Consider the following 21,759-nt stretch of genomic DNA (forward strand, 5'->3'; position numbering starts at 1 on the left):
GTATATTTATGTATTGTACTGCTTTTTACGATTTTTATATTAATCAATATGTCATAGTAGCTCTATTTATTGCTTACACAATAATTTGTTATTAGATGTTTCCCTCCCCCCCTCCTTTTAAGTTTATAAGAATATGACTATTTTCTTTTCTATTGAAATGAATTTGATAATGATTTTGTACGAATTGTATTAGATATTTTAGTCTATTATTACTCTTTTTTGTATGTCTCTGTTGTTGCTGTTCATTATAAAATTTCAATAAAATATTTTGAACACAAAAAGAACAAGGAGAAATGAGCTTGCTCAAGAAAGTATCTCTTTGAGCAGATATAAAAGGAGCATTGGGTCGCAAAAGTAGGAAAGGGACGTCCGCCATAAAGGGTGCACAGAAGCAAGTCTAACTGTCTAATACCAGAATGTGCAGGTACATCATGAAATTCAGGAGACAAATACAACTCCTATGGTTACAACAAAAGAAAAAAACAATGGCAATTAATGTTCACAATGTTCCTGGTGTCTGCCAACTTCTCATGAGTAATACAATACAAAACTTTTCATCACCGTGGCCTTCCTAGTTATCACACAAGAGTGGTTCTTGTTCCCAAGCTCCCTTCTCAGGCAGGTGCCGGGATTCACCGTCCAAACCATAAAATACAACCGCAACGACCTTCGCAAAAACTCTGAAATATGCACTGCAAGCAGAAATACAACATTCCATTTAATATAGAGTCTGTCATCTCAGGCCTACTCCGGCTAAGTTAATGTGAAGACACTCTAACTATAGTTAAGGTAAAATTCCCTCATTTTAGTTAAGATAAATATACATTTCAGGTGCATATTTGTAAGCAATGGTTATACATGTCATTAAATGCAATTGAAAAATAGTGACACTGTGTCACCAGTAATAGCACCAGCCAGTGCTTACTTAGGACATTACTGCCCTCTGTCCAAAGGGCACCACCACTTTTATGATAGGGCACATGTTTTCTGCACCCAAAAAATTGGCTGAACACCATTTCCATCTAATTCTACTACCATTCTTTTTCCATTATATTTGTGGTACTGCCCGGAAGCTGCCTCGTGGTCCCCGGAAGATTGTACACTGGTAAGAATGTCTTGGCAGGGTTACCGCAGGTGGGAACCAGCGACTGAACCCTTTTAGAAAGCAGACTCGGTCAGCTGTAAACCGGGGAGGATTCTTATAGGTGGCATTAGTGGTTTATAATCAGTTTCATATTTAGTTTCACTAGCGAAATCATCGCAAGCTGTACATGATAGTTATGTTTACACTTAAGGTTATGGAGCACTGCTTAGTGGGTTGTGGTTGGTAACTAATGGAGGGCAGGGGTATAAAATAGTAGTTCCAGTAGCACTGAATTTTTCTTTTAGGGGGAAGGGGTTGAACAAGGAATGTTTGTTAATTTATTGTTAGTTTATTGTTGCTGCACAACAACCATTTCGTTTGGCTGACATATATTTTTATTGACTATTGTAGATACCCCTGACGAAGGCCAAACATGACCGAAATGCATTGGGTGAATTCAAATGTAAATGGAGGATTCGAGTTTCTTAACATGCCTGCGATTAGGCCCGGATGGGCAATTCCTGAGCAAATAAAATGCATGAAATTAGGGAACCTCGTACCTTTGATGTGACGGACAAACATTTAAAAATGAGTAGAAATAAACAGATTGAACTTTTTTGAATACTTCTGAGTACATGTATAATGTGGATCACAAATGTGCATAAGGTTGTGCAACTCTTAGGTGACTCGCACATCGCGAGCCACATCTTTTCTGAGTATTTACACATGTGCACCTGGGACGGGGCACATAAGAGTGCATGCACGCCAAATTTGAGGAACATAAAGAGTAAAGAGAATTAAAAAACAAACATGGGTGTGCTTCAGGATACTTTCAGATGATTTGAGGCACCAGATTAGGCATTAAGAGGCAAAACTCTGAGCATAAGGCCGCTAATATCTCTAGCACCTTCCATTGAGGCTGCCCAGAATGGAGGCCACCCTCTATGTCGAGAGCTAGCCACGCCCGACAACACCTATGAAACAAAGCAAAAAGACCTCAAGGCGGGCATGGAAGAGGCTCCCAAGTGGAGATGACTATGGCCATCATACTCTTAAGGCCTCCTGCTACTTTCTTTGTGGCACCGCAGGCACATTCCTTCAATTGAAGCAAAGACAATAACTACCAAAATGCACTAATGTGTTAAAGAAAGCCAAAGGCTAGATGTATTAGAACCAGAATTATTTTTATACCAACCTTACCTGCACGATGTGCTCATGATTAGTGGCCGCAATTCATTGTTGTTAAGGTTCACAAACTCAACAATTATGTTACAACTGACCTTTCCCTTGAGGTCTCATCTCAGTGTCAAATGTTGAAACCATGTTGTACTAGAAGAGAAAGGAATGGCGTTATTGCTAATTGATAGTACGGCTGCCAAGTGACTCCATTCAGTGTAATACCTTAGCCAGTCATGCATTTGAACTAACATCACTATATACTGTGGGACCTATATTTTCAATTTTAACATTGTAAATAAATACCTGAAAAGCCCAACATTCAAAGTGAAGTTTTGGTGCAGATCAAGTTGGTTTGCAGGTATGACATGTGACGGCTGTGGTCATTGCGGGTGGAGTGGATGGTCTGCGTGTTTAGATGCTGAAGCAGTGCATGGTGTGCGGGAAAGCTGAGTGAGTCATATTCACAGAACCCCGGATTGTTTGGGGGTGGTGAGCTTTTGGTGCTAGAATGCTAATATTCTTATTGCAACAAAATCCGCGAGTATGCAAGCTTAGTGGGGGGCATAAGGCATTGGGATTGACTGCAAGCTAAGTCTTCTGATTAGCTGAGCTGCACCGAAACGTGATCGCTATTGAAGGCAAGAGCGTCTGAGAGGTGAGCATAGGTGTATGTAGTAAAACCTATAGATTTATAGTTGGGTAACTGTGATTAACAGGAGTTCCAAATGTCATCACATAGACATCAAGGGCAAAACTCAAGAGGTCTATGACGTTACTTGGAACTCTGACTTGGAAAACTCCCAGTTTCTGATAATTACCCATCTGCAATTCTGTGTTGTGTATGACCCCCAGCAGAGCCGATGACCTGCAACATGGAGGAAATGGTTTGTCAGACAGAAGTCAATGGGAAGCCATATACCATACTTCCCCCTGCCTATCACTCCCTGACCTTCACCCTCAGCCCCTTCCAACTCCCTCCCCAAGTATCAACATGTAGAAAAAAGAATACCCGTCATTATGAATTCATTCCCTATCACGTTAGAACCCTCCCTCTCCAAAAAAGCAATACCTTGCCTTCAGCAGCCCTCGTCGCGAGCCTCAGGGGCATCTTCAATCAATCAATCAAGTAGTATTTGTATAGCGCTGCTATTTCCGAAACCCAATCTTACCGCCTTCCCTCGCCACCCTACAGAGGACTGATCCTTCTGCCTAGGGTGCAGAGCCGGCTCCTTCCTGACCGCTGCTTTCACTGAAATTTGTCTCTAGTCATAAGTTTCTTCAGTTGCGGGTCTGTGGAGACCCGACTGAGGAAATGGAAGCCAGAGCACCCGGGGCCCTCGGATCTGTGGATGTGTTAGAGAGGCGATAGGGAGGGCAGCCATCTTCTGTCCTCCCGCCATTTTACTGGGACCTGCGGAGATCCAGGCAAGCTGAAGCATTGGACGGGGTGAGCAGGAAAGTGAGTGCTTCCTTATGACGTCAAAGCAGTGGAAATGCTTTGGGCCTGAAGCTCAAAATACATTGCATTTGCTAATTCAGTGCAATTGACATTATGAATACAAAGTGTGAATTCACAAACCACAAAAGTGAGCCGCAATTCACACTCGCTATTCAAGCACTGCAATCCCTTGTGAATCACAACTGGAAAAGGGACACCCAAAAGGCATTTCTCTCCTTTTATAACTTACAAGGATATGCACAAATGCTTTGCATCCTTGTTTGTGGTTGCAAATCATGGAATGGTTAGTGCCTACTGAGGACAACCAGTTGCCATTCACAACAAGCATTTGCAATGCAATAGGTCTCGTATTTATGCGAGTTTAAGCTATTGGCATTGTAAATGACAATGCTTTTTATTTATGTTTCAAAAACAAAAACATAAATAAAAGGCATTGTCATTTACAATGCCAATAGCTCAAACTTGCGTAAATGCTTGACCTGTTGCATTGCAAATGCTTGTTTTTTGGTAGGCATGGAGAGATTAAGGGATTTGCCCAGACTCACTGGATTTTGAGCCCATACCTAGACTCGAGCCTGGTTCCACAGCTCCAAATGCGGCAACTCTGGCCGTTAGACCACATCCTGTCCCCCACTGGTAAGAGTGAGGCTAGCATTCCTAGCACCCAGTGTGTAAAGATGCATATGGAAGGCCTGGATTACAAAAAAAATGTTGTGAAGGAAAGTCAAGAAAAGGTATGGAGTTCAAGTTATATGTTATGATTAAGAAATGGGTAAGAAGATACATGGGCATAAGAGCTGTGTGATACGGAAGTTTATAGTGATCTTTAACATTACTAAGAGGAGCCAGAATGTTTATAGTCTGTGCCTAATGTAGTTGCCCTTCTTTCTTTCAGAGTCTTAATTTTATGCCTACATTGCAGCTGCATTGTGTGATCTCCCTTTTTAAAAAGTCTTGTAAAATGTCCTGTATGGTTTCTCTACGCAGGCTATGATGAGACCTTGACACGGCTTGCTGCTATCCTTGCCAAGCACTTTGCCGACCCTTGAATTGTTGGCACTGGAAAGTTCATTGCCTATCAGTATGGGAGTAGCGAAATAGTCTGCGCACATAGGGGCACAGTGGATTTATATGTAAAGGCAGGAACATTACTACCCCAGCTGAGAGATGCTTGGTGTTTTGTGTTCTGTCTGGAGGTGGGATAACTGGGCTCTTCGGTAGCATTATAGTTTGCTGCCGAGGGCTCCAAGGAACTTAAAGGCCCAGAGTTTCTGACTTGAGCTGCAGGCAAGCGCCTCCATCTAGGGCACTTTTAAGACTGGCATAGCCCGAGACAAAGGGTAATATTACAGGCAATGGGGTAGAATGCGGCAATGTAACAGGAAGGCAAATATTGAAATGATTAAGGAGGCCAATACCAGTAATTATTGACCCTCTACCGTTGTACCTTCAGTGCGGCACCCAACATTCCAATGTGGAAATGTATGTCTGTGTCTGGCAAAGCAGGCTTATACATCGCTTTATGGAACGTTGGATAGGAGCACTAGGAACTGTAGACGTCAGTATGTTACTTTAGGGTTTGCTTGAAATTTCCAGTGCCAAATAGAGCCCGATTTGTGAATTAATTAAAAACTGATATACAATCTAGTTGCTTTGCATATTGCCATGAAGATTAATCGACTGAAAAAATAAAGTTCACTTCATAAACAGATACTTTCGATTATGTAACTTCTACTTCTTAATGATAGACTGCAGAGATTAATTTGTTTGAATAAAAAATACATCTGCTTAGCTGCTAAGAATGAAATAGCTGACATGAGCTTTCATCCCTTTTCTAATACTTTTATTGTTTTCTTTTTCAACTTTATGTATCGTTTTATACAACAAATACATTCAATGAATCCAGAACTCAAATATAAAACAATAATGCATGTGTGGCACCACAAATTTACTAGGCAAGAAAATGATGCAGGTAAATACAAGGGCAAGGCGAACAAATGATACACAGGTTACACTTCAAAAGCAGACATAGCGCATCGGGGCACTTCGGAGCGCAACAGGAGAGTGCCTTATACAGCAGGTGACAGATAACGAGTGTTTAACTTGCCATTTTATCATCTGCCGAATTATCAATGGACAACAAGTCGTCCTACAGGGGTTGCCAGATATCTTTGGGCCTGGAAGGAACTAGCTGCAGGGAAGCGCACAATTCAGAGATAATATCACAATAGGACAGATCTTTCGGCTAGGCTGTGAAGCGAGATCTGCCGTTTCACTAGGAGTAAGGCAATAGGTGTAAAACAATGTAATCCTAATGGTAATGGCCTAACGTACCCTAGCAAAGCAATCAGGGGGTCGGGTAGAAGAGGTTGTTCAAGCATGAGAGACAAAGTGGAATAGATATCCCCCAATAGGATGCTATCATCCCACAGGCAGTGGCGGCTGATGATTTTTCACAGTGGTACAGCGTGGGGTAAAACCGCTTGCTGTCACATAGTGGATAACTCATGTGGAGTGGGGCAGATCAAAGCATGCAGAGCCCATTATCTGTAACCAGAGGCGCAACTAGAGCCAAATTTCGGGGTACTAAGAAAAAATTTCGGGGGCGGCTGAATCTTTTAAGCCATAGGCAAAGTGGAACTGCAGGGGCTCTTAGAAGGGGTGAAACAACAGCAAGGCCTCATTAACATACAAATGGTCTTTTAAAGACCTGTGAAATGCTTGGGCGCGGCTGTGTGCGTGCCCTGGACACTGTCTCATCCCGGGCTGCCACACACGAGGGGGGGGGGGGGCGGGGGGTGCTGAAGCCCTTTGAGTCCAATGGGTGTTGCGCGCCTGTCTGTAACTGAGATTTACGAACACTTCAAAGTGGTTCTCGCTAGGGTCTTAGCTCTTAGCCAAGCACACGGGTGAATTAAATTTGACACCACTGCCCTGGTTCCTCCTTCGGGGCTCGGGACAGCGGATAACCTGAAAACGTAATGTTGACTCTGATGAGAAGGCAGCCCACTAACCCAGGCTTGGGACCCCACCACCCCTCCCCCTCAACTGCATGAGCTGTGCAAAAACCGGGAGTTTCTTTTAATGTTGTAAGCATTACAAAGAGAGTGAAATGTGTTTGCGGTGGGCTGTAGGGTGGCATGTAGCTTTTTGTTCCATTTACTCACCTCACCACCTGTCTCATGGGTGTACTCCTGGCATAGCAAGATAGCGCAGGAGGTTCAGTACTTGCTGCTGACTTCTGGTGCAGTCTATACCATGATTTTGAATACCGACAGGTCAGCTCAGACGTTCATCCTTCTAAGGCGGACAGAGTGAGTACTGTCACGTTGGGTAATAATAACTCCTCTTCTTTACAGCGGTTAGAAATAACTAGTTCATCAGGGGGATGGGAGCCCACGGCAGGTCCAATAAGCAGCGGACTCGGCGGCTCTTGATCTCAGCGTTGCACATATGCATTACTCATAGGGAATGAGGTAATGCCCTGCACAGTCCGGAGAGCCGGCCCTCTGCTCCAAGTGCTGCGCGCGCTGCTCTCCGGTGACGACAACAAGCCCTCCTCAACCCAAACCTAATTACGAACAAGAGCTCCGATGCTTTATTCAGCCATGAATTCTAATAGGACAGAGAGCGACTGGCAGGGGCTGGTCAATGAGATGAGAGACTTTAACAGTGCAGAGGGCGGCGTGTTGGGGGTAAATGTGTAGGCGTGATGCGTTTTTAAAATGATGTGGCTGCATTTTACGTAACCCGAAAACAGGACTATGGTAAAAAAAAAGATATCAAGGCAGGGAGTGGCACAGTGATGCGGGCCGCAGTTGTAAAAGGCAGGGAGAGGGTGAGACTGAGAAAGGGAAAGATAGGGATCAAAGGAAACAAGAAGGGGGTGGCAAATGGTGTGCACTTTGATGTCCTCAGTGGCCGCGCGGCTCACTGAGGACATCAAAGCAAGTGATCAGGCAGTGCTTTTCAGGCTGCCAAATGGTGCGCGCGCCCGGGGCACATGCACTGTATTTGGAGGCCTGAAAAGCCACTGTTTGCACTTCCAAAACTCGCTTACTATAAGTCTCGCCAGAGCAGCGCTAAAGCGCTGTCTCAGACGAGACCTAAAAATGGAAGATGCAAACATTCGCCGGCCTGTACTCTGGTTGGACACATTCAAGACATGAGAAGGAGCAGGTGGCGGGCGACAGATTGGTGCATGCTCTCTTCGAGCTTACATTCACAATGCAGTAGCGTAACGAAACTTGAGGCCCCCCCTGCAAAGTACATGGAGGGGGCCTTCCAGGCTCCAGACCCAGTTAGGAGCTCTCAGGCCAGGGGCCCACGCACAGTGCCAGAGCGGTCCTCCTGGCACTCAGGGGCCCCCCTGTGCAGGTTAGAGCGGTGGGCAGTGGGGCCGGGTGGCGGGGGATTCCGACAGACAACGACGAGGGAAATATAATGATTAATGATTTATTTAATTTTCCCTCTCCATCGTCCGTCGAAATCGCCCCTCCCCCACCCGTCCCACCGCTCTTACCTGCACTGGCCGCGGCTATCGTTACGCCACTGTCGCAATGGGGCACTATTTATGGGATTGTGAGGCCATCACTTGTAGGGACCGGGTCACAATGCACTGGCACAATGGAGAACAATGCGAATGCTGAGGTGGAGGCTTCCATCCTGACATTTCCCACTTCTCTCAAGAAATCTCAATCCGATTCCTGTCACAATAATATGTATGAAGTGGGCAGATTGTGACTTTTTGCAAAAATACCGCCTAATAAGTAGTGGAAAGAAAAGAGAGCAAGAAAAATAACAGATTCAATAGAAGGTGACTGGAATTGTGGTCATTGTAATTAGATGTATATAGCACTTACTACCCCTGACGAAGCGTTGAAGCGCTGCTCGGCGAGTAGCTGCTACTCCGAACCCAAAGGATTCATGGTGGATTAGTAGAGGGAAATATGAGTTGTTTTCGTGAGCGGTGGACATGTGAGCCTGTTAGTTTGATTGAATACCATAAGGGAGGGAGAGAGGAGGCAAGAGCCTAGAAAGTATCATTTGGGGGGTCATGTCGAAGTGCTTTGCGCTGAGCTCGTTTCAGACATCTACGCAAAGGATGGCAGACGCGGCCTCCTCATCCGGAGGTGGGGTACCAAGGTGGACTGCGTGGGGTAAAGCTAACATGATCTATTGATCCATGCTCCCGGGATACCGTCCTAGCCTGGCATTTACCTGACTCTTTTAGTTAATGGTTACGGTTCTGCCAGCTGGAATGCCAATAACCTCACTGCTTCTAAAGAATGCCATATTTGCTGTAAATGTCTGTGAAACAAATCGAATGTGTTCACAAACGTGACCTTAACAAATCGCAACAGTAGAGTTGAAGGGTTCAATAAAAATAATATTGGGATGGGTTTTTTCTGTCTGTCTGCTCACTGGTGTTTCACACTTGTGACTTATTACAGTGACGAAATTGACTACAGCTTTGCGCAGTGGCCAAAGTGTGAGCAAACCCGTTGTGTGTCCTTTTTGTTGCTTGTGTCGTAGATAGAAAGCGACCAAAATGAGGTGTTCGAGGGACCATGGGGCATATTATCAAGGACGGCGTTAAAATTATCGCCGCTTTAGCGGCAGAAAACTGCGATAATGGGCTTGATAATATGCCCTATGGAATTCCAATTGAAGCCCATGTTCTGGTGTGAACCTGGGCTTCTACTGGAATTCTCTGCAGCATATTATCAAGCCCATTATCGCCGCTTTAGCGGCAGTTTCCCGCCGCTAAAGCGGCGATAATTTTAACGCCGTCCTTGATAATATGCCGCCATATTGCAAAACATTTCTGCGCCGGGCTTAAAGGGGGCGGGGTGAATTGAGTTTGCAGTATCTTTGGTGTTTACTTAAAAAGTAATATAGCCTCTGAATATGGTTTGTAGTTGTAGCAAGATGAGAAGGGTGCTGCTGTTGGCATAACCATAATCCACACAGCTCCATGCGCCCCTCAGAAAATTGGCGCCCTGGACCCAGCTCGCCCATCCTAAAGACCAGCTTGCTACTGTCGGTTCTTACCATACCAAGCCCTTCATCCAGCCCCCTACTGCACAGGGTAAACACCTATTCTCAGGGAGGGAGCTGGGTGAATATGATCAAAAAACCCCATACATTTCTGAAAAAAACAAAGGTCAAAGCGATGTTATAGTTAGGTAAGGTAATGAGATCTTACTTTACATAAAAAAGCCCTAGAAATTCAGGGGCTGATTTACAAGCCCCTTGCTCCACTTTTGCGACACTTTTACCATGGGAAAAGTGACGCAAAAGTGGCGCAAGGGGCTTGTAAATCTGCCCCTCAATGAACAACCCAAAGGGTAAAGTGACATTATATTTAGGTGCTAAAATAAAATAAAAACAAATGTTTAAACAGCAAAAAAACATTGATATTCACTAGTTAAAGTGTATTGAGCTAACTATAACTTGCACCCCGCCATGCACTTATTATGACCTCATATATTACATCATGCATGACATATTCAATTACATCATTAATGACATCACTGATGACATCTCAAATGAGATCATTGATGACAGGACTGATCATATTATTCAAGCTACTGCTCCTCAAATTGAAAGAGTGTAGTATTAGAGTCTAATCTTTTGTAGTACTGCAAAACTTACATTGTCCATATATTAGCATCAAGTGAGTTTTTGAGTGCAAATAGTACTTCATTAAAGCAAGCTGCTCGTAACGTGTGAGTTGCAAATGGATGTTTCAAATAGGTTGTGTCAAAGGCCTCTTATAAAAAATATGTCAGAAGAACAAAGGCAACATTATTGTCCTGTGCAAGTCTGTGTACATTCTGACGTGAAGCAGTTGTCATGTAGTTCAAAAGACAATTTTTAAAAACAATGGAGAATTTTAAAGTAGAGATCTCTAGTTTCAAAAGTTCACTGAAAATTTTGAGGCTTACATTATTCTATAATTCAATGTTAGACGAGGTATTTGACAGACACATCTCCTTAGTTTCATGTTCTGCTTGTTCTGGTTTTTGTGAAAAAGAATGTCCATAAGTTCTGCACATGTTATAGAAAATTGGGCTTACATGCACCTTGCTGAATACCTTCCAGTAAGAAAAGCCTACAGGAAGCTGTCCTTTTGTGGGATGATGTCATCAGTGATCTCTTTGTTGAAGTCTCGGCCTCCTTTAAGGCTGCCACTGTTCTCCCACTTTTGAAGACAGCCTCCTTGGTCTTTCTCTAAACCTTAATTACCTTTCATTTTTTGTCTCTCTTATTGCAAAGATTCTGGAAGTCATTCTAGCCAGTCATCTTTCTGTCTCTTTCAAATCCCCAAATAATCTGGTTTATCCTTTATCAGGGTTCAGACTTCATAGAATACATAATCTGTTATTATTTCATACTCTGCAGCACTACCATCCCTCCTTTTGCATTTTTTCCTTTTTGCCAACAGTGTCTAAGGCCACTGGTGCCAAGGGACCCCTCAAAATGCATATTTTGTGCTTTTCAGGGACACAGTTTGATGCGCACTGAGATGGTGAAGCCCATACATCCATTGGCCTTTGTATTTTAGAGGGTAACCCCCCTTATTTTCACAAGCTCTAGGGGTGGTACAGGATATAGAGGTTTTGGGGTGCAGTATTCGCACTTAGGGTTGATACCTACTAGCCTCCCATATAAACTAAGTCCACCGGCTTCTGGCTGAAGGGTGATTTTTTTTGTTTTTGTTTGAATTGAATTAGAATTTTTAATTTGAAATTTGAATTTTAATACAAGTTGTAGAACACAAGAATTACTCTCTAGGGTGTCCGGCGCTACCTGGAAAAGAAAGCCTAAATAACAATTTAGTAAAACAAACAAATTTAGATTTTTCTCCCAGAAGGCATATTTTAGATTCTGGCATTATATGATTATATCAAGAGGAAGCTCATGCCAGAGTTTAGTGCGACCTCCCTCCACTGCAAGTTTTCCTAATGCCAGCAACCAACAGTGGTGAAGCAGGGGTGAACCGGAAGGTGAATGAAGAGTCTGTGATGGGTAATAGTGAAGAGTAATGACTCTGAGTTCTATTGGGCCCTGAACAGACCTTATGGCAAATACACAATGCCTTAAAGACTACTCTTCTGTCAGCTGGGAGTCAATATATACTGCGTAGGTGGGGTGAAATTGAAATTTGCTGTGATAAACCTAAAGGAAGTATAGTGGCAGTGTTTAAAGGGGTGGGCAGGACACGTGAAGTTTCACTCTGCAGAATTATGTAGCGTTACATGAAAACTCTGTGAGATTCCGTGGAGTTCCATGAATGGGCGGAAATCATAGCGCCTTGGTGATTTTTAGCACTGGGAGCTAGTTCCACAATACAAAATCACTGCGAACTGCACCACGCGGAGCATCGGGCACTGTCCACTATATTACGATGCAGGCTAGATCCAGCCTTTCCAGTGTACTAAGTGGCAGACACTGTGTGGTGCCTGCCACGTAGTGCAGTGAAATGCACAACATGCATTTTCAACATTGCGGCAGGTGCTGCTGTCAGCAGCACCCGCCGCAATGTTAAAATGCAAGATGCGACCGCCATGGTGGCAGTTGCATCCTAATTTGGTGTGCGTAACCGCCGCATGCATTGCAGACGGTTCCATTCACCACCACAATGGCGGACGGACTCCAGTCCATCCGCCATCATAATCGGGCCCTTAGTGTTGATGTTAACTGCTATTAATATTTATTCAATTTAGCCTCAATATCTTTTCCAAGCCATAAATTGAAAAGTAATACCTTAGGTTAATATGGTAGACAGTAAATAAAGGAGGGCTGATTCAAAGTCTGGCAAATAAATGTGCAGTTAGCACAGAAAAGAAAATTAATGGCATGTTGATACGACCATCCTTTTAAGTAGCTTTTTTTGCAGCAAAGACAGCATCAAGTATATAACCTGTGGTACGTGTAGCTTGAGTGATCTTTTGAGAGAGTCCTATGATAGCTATATAATTCAGGCACGCAGCAACTTCAGGGCTGGATACATCATCGATCCATAAGTAAATATGCCCCAATATGAGAAATGTTGGGCAATTGCTCAAAATAAATATCTGAGCATGGCGGATGGTGAGCCCAGAGGTAATAACAGAATTGTCAATCACAATCTTGATGAATAAAGAGTCTGCTGAGCTCAGTCTTGCATCTATTGAAGTAGAGACTGTTAAGAATGTTTTTATAAATAGTGGAAAGACCCCACCCTCTTTTTACAAGATGGTTGTGACGAACATTCAAATAACCTGGTGGAATGGCCACATCAAGGGCAGGGTTAGAAGCAAGGGCAGCTCCTCCGCTATGACAGAGAAGCGTCACCCCCCTGACAGAACTTTAAAAAAATGTAAAAATAAAACGATAATAAAACGGGTTTAAAATACGTTTTAATATTGTTTTTTTTAGCTTGGGGTGGCCAGGGTTTTGATATGCCGGAGGGGGAGTGGCGGGCTCTACCTGCACTGCGCATGTGGTTTTTGGCCGGTCGTCTCAGGCCAGCCAAAACCCACATGCGCAGTGACCCCTCTCCAACCCCAGCTGCATTGCCGGGGCTGTAGAGAGCCAGCACAGACTCCCAGTCTGTCCTGGAGTGCACATCATTGGCGCTCAGGCCAATCTTGAAGCAGTTCTTATGTGAGAGCAGCTTCAGGATTGGCCATATGGCAGGCTGGGAGCATGTGCCTGCCTGCAGCGGTGGATAGGAGCGGACGAGCACGACACGATGCTGGAGGGCAGCAGGTAAATGTAATTTTTAATTTTTGGTGTCTTCGTTGTAACCCTTCGCCCCGCCTCTTTTGTATAAATAATGTTTGTCTACGTTGTCCTCATCCCCTTCCTTCCCAACCCCCTCCACAGGCTCACCTCTTTTCCCCAATACGATCCGCTCTTGCTTAGAAGCCTTATGTAGCTAAATATCTGTTACACACCACACATTTACTTCATGAGCAGTGATAAACTGCTCTATTATTTCCATATGTGCTGGCATATATTGTGCTTTAAGGAGAAATCAGCACAGGGCATGTGTACCAACATTTTTAGTAAAAACCCCATTAAACATCGTGTTACCCGAGGGGGTGACATGGCCGCTGTCTGATGGAGAGTTTTCCCTTTATATCAAAGGTAGTGTACTCATAGTGGATAAACTATGATTGGCTTAATTTCCAGAAGCTGAGATCGCGAGTAAATAATTTGGGGGATGTGGGGTAGAGGACGGAGGCGTCTGGGGAGCAGATGGGATGCCGGAATCTCCAAACAACTCCTCAAAAGACTCCAGACCATACAGAACACAGCAGCGAGACTCATCCTGGACTTCTCCAAATGGACCTACTTTATCCCTCACCTCACAGGCCTCCACTGGCTCCCCATCCAGAAGAGATGTCAGTTCAAGATCCTCATGCACACCTACAAGGTGCCACACAGCCAGGGACCATCCTCCATCAACCATCAACTGAACTTCCAGCTGCCCGCAAGACACTTGCGCTCCACCTCACTCACACACACACACACCCCGCATCCATCACAGCTGCAGTGGGGGCCGCTCCTTCTCCTACATCGCCGCCAAGACCTGGACCACCCTACCCCTTCTCCTCTGTACAGCTTCCTCCCTGGCTGAGGTCAAAAAGAGGCTCAAGACCTGGCTTTTCGACTGAGACATGGCAAATCAGCATCCAGATGTTCCCAGGGGTGACAATGTGCACTCTACAAATACTGACTGATTGACTGATGGGCTCGTCTTTGGTGCCACTAGCGCACCCACTGCGGTGGCGCGCAAAACAGCTATTTAAATACTGGATGTTAAGGTTTATGTTTTTTATTGTTCTCAAACATTATATGCATAGGTTTTGCAATGATGCATATTTTTGGCAATAGTGATCAAGAACAGCCTATGGGTACTTACTATTCCTCTCCTGCTCCTACGTCTCCAGGACACCTCTGAGGGCATAATACAGGTTCCCACCAGAGCAGGCCACTGTAGGTTGTACATGACCAGATGCATTTAGGCAGTGCCTGCCAAAATGTATTTTGAGGGAAGGAAGAGAACCCACTCCAAGATAGAATATCCTATTTCACCTTGTTGTGTAGGACTTTTGAACTTTAAATATGTAGAAACTCTGATTGGCAATAGGTGCTGCCCAGATACCACGATTTGAAAATACAATCTGGCGCTCCCCTCCAGCTCGTAATACAAGGAGAATAGGGGACCGGGAGCGTAGTTAGAGAAAGGGGGAAGGTCCAGTACCCGTGCTCCCACAGAATACAGCTCCCCTCCAGCTGCTTGAAGACCTCCTTGGACCCTGCTGCTGTAGCAGCTCTAGAAGGCCAATTGGGTGATGACCATTTCCTTCTGACTGGGAACATGCCTGAAGGCTCTCAAGATGCTCTACTACAGCCCCCACATGCTGTTGCTGACTTTGCATGCTTGAAGGCCCCCAGCCAGCCCAAAGAGCCCACGGTTGTGGACATAATGGCAGTAAACGCTTTCAACAATTACCATAGACCAGTTTTCTTTGCCTTGCTGCAGATGCCTGAGATCCAGGTGGCCTGGGGGCTAGCCAGCCAGAGAGGGACCTCCATAATCAACTGCAAGCCCTTTGGGCCTGTAGGTCCAACCTTGTTCTTCATCTAAAGGTAGAACACACTTCCAGACTGTAGAAGTGTGAAACAACAGACCCAGGACCTCGAGGACCCCACGTCACAAGCTTACCCCTTTTTAGGGAGCCAACGCCACCTGAATCCCACGTCGGGAGATACACTTATCTTTCAGGATAATGTCACTCACTTTCAAGCACTCCCAGACACTTCCCATTTCACTTGGAGTTCACTCTTGCGTTGTATCTCGATTGCCTCTGTGTGTTTTGTTTATGAACTGAGTGCAAAATGGCACCCTTTGATCGGTGGATCATGTCTGTGTGATTTTATAGTGCGATTTTTTTTTGTGATCGCAAACATTACATGTTTGACCATTCCATTGCTATAGTAACTGCAATGTATTATGTTGTGTTTCTTGTTTTCAGCAGTGTTTATGTGTTTACCATCAATTAGTGACCACTAACACAGTAAAGTGGTTACTGCCAAGGGCTACTTTAATCAGAGTTTTGTGTTGCATTAATGTTTCTATTGTATGTTGTGATGTGTGTGCTTTTTGCCGTTACAACTTCTTTTATACTTTAAAACATTTATATAGACTGAAATACTATTAAAGTGTGCATTTAAAACCCCACATCCCTGGCTCGACATTCACAGCTTTATTTCAGTATGGATTATAGTGCTTGGACTCCTACCTGGAGAGTCAATGAGCCACGGGAGGCCAACGTTGCATTGTGGGTCCCACTTAAAAGGTGACACTTTGACAATGCTTGGCTGTTTTTGCAACTGCAGAGCCCAATAGAGTAAAAAGACGCTCTGCATAAAGCTTCTTTCCAAATAAAACTAACATAACTACATAAAATGTACCCCAGCATCACGATTTAGCACATTTTGAGAGCCTGGCCCAGTCACTTTGGGGCATATCAGCAACACCCGGCGATAATTATCGCTCAGCGCTCTTAGCGTGAGGATAATTATCGCCGGGTAACGTGGATTGTTATTGCTGAGATAGCGTGCTATTAGCAACGCTTATCTCCTCAGCGATAAAAATCCTCACGCTAACTGCCTAACGTGAGATTATCGCTAGAAACCCAGCTATAATCTCACGCAATGTGGCGTTAGCTTGCTGATAGGGACTCACAAACTTAGCCATAATATCCACCTTCCATAGGATATCATGGCTAAGTCAGTCCTGAAGCAGGCGTAAGGAAAGTAGCGATAACAGGGGTTATTGCTACTTTTCCTGACGCAATGCTTAATAGCGTGGGCCTTGATCATAGGAGAAATGTCGCTTAGCGACATTTCTCCTTTAATGTCAGGTCAGGAACGCCCACTTTGCATCTCATTAGAGATGCAAAGCTGGGCGTTAGGAATCCTGACGCTAAAGCAAGGTTTCACGCGTTAGCGTGGCCTTGCTAATTAGGCGATAAAATTATCGCCGCTTTTCGCCCGGAAACGGCCGCAAAAGCGGCGATAAGTTTTTAGCACCTACTTGTAAATATGCCCCTTTATCCCCTGGCGCCTGTATGCATTATCAGACAAAGACACAGGTTGTGTGCTGTGTCAGGCATTGCAGAAAGTGCACGTCAATGTTACTGACAGTTCATTTCAGAATTAATTGCGGTTCAATTACAAAGAGTATCTCTGTTTGCAAGATTTTAGACACGTTTCTTTTGTTTCCTTCCAGGAAGGACGCACGGCTCTGCACGTGGCCGCTGCCCACTCCAAAGAGGAGATAGTCCGTCTACTCGTCACTAAAAAGGCCGACCCTAATGTCACTGGAGGGGTAGGTGTGCGTTTTATAATATGCTACCTCCTGCACCATAAAGAGCGTTTTCAACAGGAATAAAACGTTTTTTAGCAAAATAAAATTCTTTCATTTCGTTCTTTCACTAATGCGGCAAGAGTTGTTCAATAAATCCCGAGTAAGGTATGGTATTGTTGTACAGAGGTGAAGGCATAGTACTGAAGTGACCCTACTTTGGAATGTTGACCTATCATTTTACACTCTTGTATAGTGAAAACATAACATTATCTTGTTTAAAGTCTCCGGAGGATTTTTTCTGGTCTATGCATTTCTACCGCAGCCTCAGTTGGTCAAGATTTGTATTGTCGCTGGGCCATTATAAGACCATTATATTGACAATGGCACGGCAAAAAACCTATTTCTATGTTCCCTCTGTTTATTTCAAAACATTCTAACCAGGGTGGGTGGAGTGTTCTAATACCATTGTGGCCTTTCTGTCTCGAGTTATACCATTTTAAAAGCTCTCGCCCTTATTATAAGCCTAATCTGATTTAAAACGATGGACAAAAGTTGATTTAAAGCTGCATTAAAACTCTAAAAGGTTGAGAGATATGAAAAGCTTGACTTAATGTCAACTTACTGTTGTATACAAACTATCACCAGAAATGAGGCAGTCTTATTCCTTTATTTTTGGAAAGCATTGACCAGCCCCCAAGGGGTCTTGGAGCACTGAGGTACTGTGATATGATGAGTGTATCACATGCCCCTCTCACACCGAGGGATATTCTATTTTGCAAAAGTCCCCAAACCATCTACAATCTCTGGCATTTCAAGAAGAAATTAAAGTGAGAAAGTCTCTGTGTGATATGCATTCTGTCTTGGAGAGTCACGTCAGGCCTTGGTGATACAGCCGAGGTTCGATTTTTCCTAAAACATGTGTCTTAAATTACAACACACTCAGGTGGTCTTGAAAGATAATCCCATCTTACATCTTAGTACTTATATGGTCGGTCAAATAATCAACACCATACAATGTTTTCCCCAACAGAAATCACTAAATTCCTGTTCCAATGGGCAATGGATTGATCCCTAGTTGACCACATTTATAAAGGCTTTCTAACATGGATCATTGGTTCATTTTTAGGTCTCGCCTGACCTAGCGCATGCGCTGGACTGGCGAGACTTTTTGAGAGGGCTCCAAAAAGTGCTACCAGGCCAGCCTAGAGCTACAGGGCATGTGCGCGGGCGCTTGACCGAGATTACTTTCACTTTCGCGGCCGCACGGCCGCTTTGATGTTTGATCGCGATCACTTTCGGGGCCCCACGGCCGCTTGGCATAGCCAATAGGTCTCGCTTTTGGGACCTTATAAGTATTTGGTTATGCAACTGTTCAATAGCTAAACACTCATAAGGTCCCAAAGGCGAGACCTATTGGCTATGCCGATGCTTGTTCTACTGGTGGGCTGATCTGTTTATTTTGCCTGTTCAGTAAGTGGCAAGAGTCGGCTCACCCAGTGAATGTTGATTTACCCATTCAGTTCAGTGTTATCTGGACCTCCTTGTAAATGAAAAAGTCCATAATGAAGGAAACCATTACAACCACCATGTCATTAAGAATCCGTAACCATAATTATTCCACTTTGCATTGTTTTAACATAATGAGCAAAGTACAATCTACATTGCTATGATTTCAAAAATATGACCCAGACACTTACTCTTAACCTAAACCGTAACCAATGCCCTAACCCCCTAACACTTCCTCTGTCTCTATTTCCTTACCGTACCCAATTTAGCAATATTTTGCACATTTTCAGGACTGCATAAAGAATGCTGTAATATTTGAATGAGTTGTGACCGCTTCAGTTTCCCAGGAGTGCTCTGAGAGACCTGTGAAATACACGGAAGTGGATCATCACAATTGGTAATCGTGGAAAACCGATTTTTACGCCAACTGAGTGGATTACCAATCAGTACACCTTTACTTCCCCTTAGGCTTGATATGGGGCTAGGGCCAATCACTTATGGGGTGGGAGTGAGACATAACAATGTTCTGCTATATGTAGGACTGTTTGATAGGACTTCACATACTGTGTTCTGTTCTTTAGATTACAATGATTTACCTTTGTGTTATTTCCATTATTTAGTATTATACTGATAGCCAGGATTATGATATGACATTTAATACGGAAACTTGTGATGTTCTGCACAACCGCAATAACACAGAGCATGTGTCTCCTTCAATTCACAGCCAAAGGATCAGCTTCCTCTCCACTACGCATCCCTCCGTGTCACTGGGGCAGTCAGTGTGGTCCAAACATTGATAAAGGCTTCCAACAAGGAAGTAAAATATACTCCTGACAAGGTAAGAAGAACATTGACACTGAAGTGTGATCTGTTGTGAAGCTGCACTGCTATTGATTGGCAGTTAAATCAGGGACTCAAGCTGTGCTGTACAATTTTAAAAGGTTATGTCTTGAAGCAGGAAGAGGAGAAAGGCAGGAGCAGTTTCTTCTTAACTTTTCAGGTGATTTGTGTTTAGTCAATTCAATTTAATTTGCACTAAGTGTTTCGACCATACCTTTAATGTCAAGAAGGTAAACATTTATGACTCAGTAATAGTCATCTTATTCAAGTGCAGTCAATGTTTGCATCATGGGTTTTTGCACCATGTGAAAGGAACCCTCTGACTTTAGCTTGAGAAATTTGGTCTACAAACTTAAGGGTGATATTTCCTTGTTCTCTGAGAATTGGAGAGTACCTTTGGAGACTCCCTCTGCTCTCATGCATATTGTTTCCAAATGATTTTCCAGCTCAAGCTGCCTGACATGGTAAACCTTGTCCACTATACCGATTTTAAGATGGCAACGGGCCATTCTCCCATTATAAGTGGTTTGATTATTACGAGTCAGGCCATAATTCATGGTCCTTGAGTTTATAGCTTGTCCTTAAGCCTGGTTTTGATGTGGTATTTATCCAGTTCAATAACGTGTGGTGCAGGGCATTTTGTATGTAAGCCACAATGGAATGCTCAGTATTAAGCAATAGTGGAATCTTTGTTCTGTCGACTTGAGTGACAAATTATTGAGATGTGCCTGTTAAATTCCTCATGTGACTTATAATGTTAAGTGTACGGCTTCACATCTACACATTATCCAATGATAAGACATGCACAATGGCCCTATGGACACCCTTCTGTAGTATGTAAAAGTTCTTTACATTTATTCTTGAAATGACCAGAATATTCTACACCATTTTCACAATGCTTACAATCATACAACGCCCTGAACCATCTGTAAGTGAGTCAATCTCACTTGATACATTCTACAACAATGTATAATATCTCATAATTTTCATTGAACATATCAAAATAAAAATCTGTTGTTTAAAAATCTCCATATTATATAGAAATTGTTCATAGCACTGTGTGAAAAATCTTTAACGTTCGTATGTTCGCAGAAATCCACAAATGGATAACGGATTAAAAAGAGAAACTTCAGTTTTTTGGCCATGTTTTGGCAACAGGCCTTCTAAATAATTCACAACCAATTTAAAAAATACGTCTGCAACTCACACTAGTTGCGCTCAGCTTCTACCTTCTTTAAATTAAGTACGGCTTGCACTTAAAGGTATACTGGTAATTAAACTGTACACCTTATACTATTCACCGTAGTGAATCAGAGTTGTTTCCTGTACTACAGTATTTCCTTTTTCTACATGTATTCAATCTATGCTGCATATGTTTGTGGGCCCTTTTCTACCTATTTTCTAAAATGATCTAGTGCATATTTAGTAATCTGAGGAGCAGTAGCTGGGATGTTGTCATCAGTGATGTTATCAATGATGTTATTTGAAATGTGATCAGTGATGTCATTTAACATGTCATGAGTGAAGTGATATGCAAGGTCATAAGCAGGCCATGATGCTGGCACAAGTTATAGTTTGCTGAATAAGCTATGACTGGTGGATTTCAGAGTTTTTTTGGTTTTAAACATGGGTTTTTGGAATATTTCTGCACCTAAGTATAACCTAATTGTTACCTTTGTTTTTTCAGTCCATTTCTAGATTTTGTTTAATGTAATCCAAAATATTATTAAAATAGGTTTTTTCCAGTGAATTTGTACTTTTTTTTTTAACATAAAGTAAAATCTTACTACCATACTTAGCTATATAACTTTACTTTACCTTTGGTTCTAACTTTCTGCCAAATTTGGTGTAAATTAGTTCTACTGTGTTTTTTCAGTAACCCTTCTCAACATATTTTATGGGAATTAACATGAGGAAAAGATGTTTTGGGACCCTCTTTATCTCAACCCTCACTTGACATATCATCTCAAAACTTTCCAGGAAAGAACTGAGGTGGATGAGCTTTCTTATTGGAAAGTTATGTGAAGATTCATCAAGCCGTACTATTAACGTTATTAGCAAAAGAAAAAATCTCCATTCCAATGGAAACTCTCACCTAACTATAACTACACAATGGCGATACAACTATCAGAAATAGGGTTATAATTTGGGGAGGGGGCCTTCCTACAAATTCAATAAGGTTAGGTTAAAACACAATTCTAAGAGCTCGTAATCCCTGGCAGCAATGAAACAGGTAATCCCCAGAGAAGTGCGTATTAAGATCGAGCAATATCAACAATTTGAAAGTAAAGGACAATACACAATAAAAGTCCGAAAACA

General features: G+C 43.2%; 1 protein-coding gene across 1 annotated transcript in view; it reads left to right on the top strand.

Moving 5' to 3' along the window:
- LOC146830648 (uncharacterized) overlaps nucleotides 1-21,759 on the top strand; it is a 515,492-nt gene that overhangs the window by 142,624 nt on the left and 351,109 nt on the right. The window contains exons 3-4 of the mRNA XM_085604827.1: nucleotides 17,017-17,115; nucleotides 19,325-19,438. Coding sequence (XP_085460953.1) covers nucleotides 17,017-17,115; nucleotides 19,325-19,438 — 213 coding nt within the window. The remainder of the gene's footprint in view (nucleotides 1-17,016; nucleotides 17,116-19,324; nucleotides 19,439-21,759) is intronic.

This window comes from Triturus cristatus, chromosome 5_1 (assembly GCF_964204655.1).
Source record: "Triturus cristatus chromosome 5_1, aTriCri1.1, whole genome shotgun sequence".
Lineage (NCBI taxonomy): Eukaryota > Metazoa > Chordata > Amphibia > Caudata > Salamandridae > Triturus > Triturus cristatus.